This window comes from Amphiura filiformis, chromosome 6, assembly GCF_039555335.1.
Source record: "Amphiura filiformis chromosome 6, Afil_fr2py, whole genome shotgun sequence".
In the NCBI taxonomy this organism is placed as follows: Eukaryota; Metazoa; Echinodermata; class Ophiuroidea; order Amphilepidida; family Amphiuridae; genus Amphiura; species Amphiura filiformis.
The window spans coordinates 73,158,676-73,163,880 of NC_092633.1; the positions used below are offsets into that span (position 1 = coordinate 73,158,676).

Consider the following 5,205-nt stretch of genomic DNA (forward strand, 5'->3'; position numbering starts at 1 on the left):
AGAAGAAAGAGGTACTTTAATCGATATAGATATCAAAGCCCTCTAGTATTGAGATTGCTGTACATTACTGTCAGCTGGCAGTAACTTGAAGTTGATCAGTACGTCAACAGCGTGGCTGAGGAAGAGAGCCGACCTGTTAGCTCCTGAAATGTCCCCATATTGTAAGTGTTTCAACTAAACTTGGCTTGAAGAAATATTTGATTAAGAATAAGGGATGAATATCCTACCTTGCCGAAGCAGCCATAGGTCTATGTTGTTGTGATTGCATATATCCTGGTTGGGGTTGGCCTGCCATTGGCTGCATCATGCCCCCTTGTCCTCCCTGTGGATGGCTGGCATAATGTTGGTTGTAGTTAGAAGACATCATGGCACCACTTGGTTCTTGCATTGGAGGCTGTTGCTGCATCATCTGCTGGTTGCCATAGCCACTGTAACCGCTTGACGTCTATGATATTAAGAAATGAACCAATGATTGTGGATTTTATTAAGATAATTTGGGGGTAGGAGGATAGAGTTAGCCTGGTACAGGAACACTGGTGGTGCTCACGGTTGTTTGATGGCATGTAAAACTGGGTCATTTTTAAGAAAAGTTGAACAATGGTGGCACTATTTATCTAACATTTTGTTTGCATCTTTACAAGGGTAGACACTTGTAAAATGGTATTAGAACATCAGCAAACAGACTAACAAATGACAAGAAAATAAAAAAAAAAACGTTTTATCATGAAACGTAAAGTACAACTCATATTATTTGGCTAATTCAAATTTAAAATATATGTAAATAGCGCGCTCAATTTTCACACAAAGGTACGGTTTATAGAATAAAATTACCACAAAAAAGCAGAAAAGGATGAATAATTTGATATAAAAAAAAAATTACTACCTAATATATGTGCATATACAGTTTATTAGTGTGATAGTAGTTGGTATTATTCAAGTCTAGAATTGAACATTATAATGTTTTGTTAGAAAAATTAATAAATGATCACATCAAACAACTGTGTGCATAATGTGGTATATTCTTAGGGTGGGTAAGAGGTGATGAAATGAGTGTTGGGATCCATGAGGCAGAGCCCCTTGTTGGTGGGGAGAGGAGGAAGAACCCTTGGTGGGGACTTCTGAAGCTATTGGTTCTGTGCACTTTTCTTTGGGCTGTCAAAAGCTATCTTTAACAACAAAAATTACTAACACTAGTAAACGGTTCCAAAAAAATAAGGCCCCGCAGACATTTTGGTGTAATCCACAAAAAACTTGAACAATTCTCTTGTTTTAATATTTGGAATATAGACTGGTTAGTTATGCATCAAGTGAGTAGGTTTTTGTTGCTATGTTTTACCATCTTCACTGAGAAATACAGCCATTTATGAAATTTTCGGCCAAAAAAAGTTGCACTTTTCTACATAGGCTTTTTCTACACACAACCCTGGAATCCTCGACAACTAATCAGTAATAAACATGTGGGTCTTCAGTAATGATTGGAATGAAGTTACTGTAGTAAACTCTACAACTGACTACTCAAGTAACCACTAAAAAAATAAACAAAATGAGGTCTTTGCACACCTGTTGACAACTTGTATGTAAATCAATAATCTCCCTGGGTTGGCAGGGGATAAAGTATAAAGAAAAATGAGCTTTAAATAGATACTAGTTATGAATAAAATATGATCTTAAATGTCTTATATTTCCTTTCAATATTTCATATGAATTAAGCCATTAGTATCTGACATCCCTACTTACACTGTGGCAACAAGCATCATCAATAGACTCTACATCCTGGATCTACACCATTACTTCCATTTCCCCATCAAAATAGGGACTTTTAAAAATATTTTTTCGTATAATTCATGTTACATAGTGGAAATGAAATATGTTTTGTTTGCTACAGTAGTACTAAACACCAACAGAGCTGTCTCAGCATATTAATAGGGAGTTAAAGATCATATACATGAGTGGGAAAAACTCAAGTAGTTTCTCACAAGCTTAGAATGGGAATCCAGATCATGAAGGTGATGGCATGAAATGAAATCAGACCATTTTCCTGTAACTGATAAATGACGAGGTCCATTATACATAATAAGCGATACCATTCCTACAATGCAAACAGCAACTATTGCTTGTTTATGCACATTAAGATGTTCTTGCACTCAAACAACAGCCCTCTTAATAAAACCCCTTAAATAGCTACGTACTGGAGGTTGTCCACCAGGCTGCATGTGATTCATTGGTGGTCCTTCCTGTTGTCTTGGGTTATAACCACCTTGAAACATTCCTGGATTACCGCCTTCCATATTGGCTGTACGCTGTCTCAGGTGCTCCTTTATTAACCGTTTTTGCATCAATTGGTACTGGAATGACAAAGAATAAAATGAAAAGAACATAATGGTAAGTAAATTATCATGTGTATGGTGGATTGATTAATAAATCACAAGTCAAAAGCATAGAATGTACAAAACAAATGAAACAAAGCAATACAAAATTGGTTGACCATTGTTGAAAAGGAAATTGCTTTTTTTTAATACAACAAAATAAATAAGTGAGCTCCGGCAAACCGACTTATGTGGCAGTCTTTAGGCAACAATAGTGAGACTGAGATACAGACACAAATATGGGGCAAATAAAAACAAAAGATACGAAATTGGAATGAAAAAAGCTTTTAACTTTGCCTCCAAGTATGCTAAATAATACACATGGTTGCTGGGCATGTTGGTCATGATAACTCAATTTTCTAAATGACCTCCTTTGGCCTGATTGGATCAGATTGTGTCATATATAACAAATTGAGTGAAAAAATATCACAACCGCAAGGGATTTCACCCAGGCACTCAATAAAAAATAATTAGGAAAGAGACTGGCGAAATGAAAAGTCCTTCTACCTAGGATTATTGGGATTTATATTGAATCTTCAAGCAAAATATAGATATGTCTGGCGACTCTGATATTATTATAAAAAACCGCTATCTGTAAATACGACTATATATCACTATACTTTAGTACACCTCAAGTTTGGTAGTGAAGATAATACTCTTTGGATGTATGAATGTAAGCTCTGTGCAGTTAACTTTATGGGCACAATTCCATACTGTGACCAGCAAAAATACACACCTACATCACTATATTGAAGGCGATCTATAAACAAAAGAAAACTATAAGGTTAAAATTGACATATTTATTTCCTGTTGCAGGTGTTTCAAAACAAGATGCCTGCTACATTAGGCACAGCAACATTTAAGGGAGTGAGCACTGGAGCACGTGCAAGCATGTGACATAGCATTTGAAAATAAAAACATCATCTTGAAATCTAAGTTTTTCTGTATCATTGCATATGGATCTATATCCATGATCAATTCAGTGATTCCCTGCTGTGCTTGAGATCTCATCTCTCACTATTTTAGCCATGCAGAGTTGATTTCCCTTGGCTTGTAGTGAGCATGGCTGCTGATCCATATAAACCTGTCTAGTCTGGTTTTTCTCCATGCTGGTACTCTAGTTTTGTCCTACTATAGGGCACTATCTGTAATTCACCAAACCATAAAATCTAAAAATCATCAAGAGTAAGGAGTGCCGACATAGTCTGTAATTGAAAACACTCAAATCGAACCAATAAGGGTGTAATTTGCCATTGTAGTCACCATTGAAGGTGTTTGTCTGAACGGAAACTTATAGCTAATGAGCTACTCTGAATCATTCATTCATTCATCTTTATTTCATTCAAATATAAAATATAACAGCACAACAATTAAACACATATATTGAATGAGGAGGTTCTCGGAAGGCCGGATGGCCTGTATTAAGAACCCCCTGTCCTAACAACAACAAAAAGTTTCAAAATAACAACAGCAACAAAAAGCCTGTTAAAAAGATGGACAATGGCCAAAAAACGTCCATAGTTTAATAGTAAGCTTATTAACTTCACATTTGTATCATGTAAAATTGTACTTAAAAGGTAATTTTCAGCATGTTCACCAGTAACTTTTTTGCCTTTGTGAGACATTTTGTAAAGAATACATTTGATAAAAGAAATCATTTTAAAACTTGGGCCATAAACTCAGGAATTGGCGATTCACGATTGCTATAACCACATTTTCATTTTGTTACAAGTAACTGTGATTTGATTTGCAATGGCTGTGAAAGGTGTATGTTTTTCATGTTTTGAAAGTGTCAGCAAATGTGAACTGCCGCTGTGTTTAACTGCAAATTTCCAATATCTTTTCCACTTTATATCACTATTATATTTTGATAACGCTTACAGATTTACATTGGCAATGTCAGAGCACTTAAAAATCAATTTATAAAGTTATATAGATTTATAGACGAATCTTGCAGCAGGTAGACTTCTTACCATATTTGTAGAAGCACCTGGAGCATTCTTTTAGATTCTTTCAAAACAGAATATGAGAATATTATGAGAAGAAACTTATTTAAACTTAATTCAGACCCATATGTATGTTGAATCTTGCTAGATGCAGTCACAGAAGAAGCAAATGTTAGGTCTGTTTAAAGCAGCAATTGGGCCATTCTCCAAGATGTCAAACAGTAACCAAGGTAACATTGAATCCTGCTGTAGACTAGAAGATTGTTCAGAAATGTTTGTATATCCATGTGATTTGATTTGACCTGATTCATCAATATTCTTAAAAATGTTAAAAACATGTTTAGTTTTATACACTGTCACCAAGGCAAAAAAAACCAGGCCAATAATAATGCAAACTTGTATGAGGCAGCAAAAACAGATTGTCAATGCAAGATAAATCACCACCAATCAGCATACAATGAAGATCCTTTGAAACATATTTGGTAGTCTTACACACAAATATATATGTTGCAGCCCCCAGGTGTACACTGCTTTAAGGAGTACCATTTCTCATTATTATATGTTCTATATTAATGATTCATTAAGCCACATATTATTGACTGATAACATCTTTGTTCATACAGATTTATGTCTACTTTGTGCTCTTTTTTAATTCATTTTCTTCTTCTTTATACCTAAAAGCAAGAAACTTTCAGCCTCAGGGTTGACATTTCTATTGAACTAATGCAGACACCGGGGACTATTTTACAGGATAAACTAAGGCAGTGAAACCTTTGTATGTGCAAATGTGCAAAATCTGGTTTCATAAAAAATAGTATATCCTACGATATGCTTGAAGTAGAGACTATATTAACTACTTCCTGAACATTAAACCTATGCCATTTGACACATTA

General features: G+C 35.1%; 1 protein-coding gene across 1 annotated transcript; it reads right to left on the reverse strand.

Moving 5' to 3' along the window:
• Positions 1–223: 223 nt before the first annotated feature.
• LOC140154757 (uncharacterized) lies at positions 224–3,474 on the reverse strand. The gene is made up of 3 exons (XM_072177323.1): positions 3,385–3,474; positions 2,190–2,345; positions 224–445 (listed from the first exon to the last, which is right to left on the reverse strand). Exons 1-3 carry the CDS (start codon positions 3,472–3,474, stop codon positions 224–226), a joined length of 468 nt encoding a protein of 155 aa, XP_072033424.1.
• Between the last annotated feature and the right edge of the window lie 1,731 nt (positions 3,475–5,205).

Bases quoted from the DNA above. Each gene is read 5' to 3' on its own strand.
- LOC140154757 (XM_072177323.1), bottom strand. From the start codon at position 3,474: ATGGAGAAAAACCAGACTAGACAGGTTTATATGGATCAGCAGCCATGC. The intron at 2,346-3,384 runs GTGAGAGATGAG...TTGTCATTCCAG, and splicing joins AACTCTGCATGGCTAAAATA to TACCAATTGATGCAAAAACG. The intron at 446-2,189 runs GTACGTAGCTAT...TTAATATCATAG, and splicing joins AGCCTGGTGGACAACCTCCA to ACGTCAAGCGGTTACAGTGG.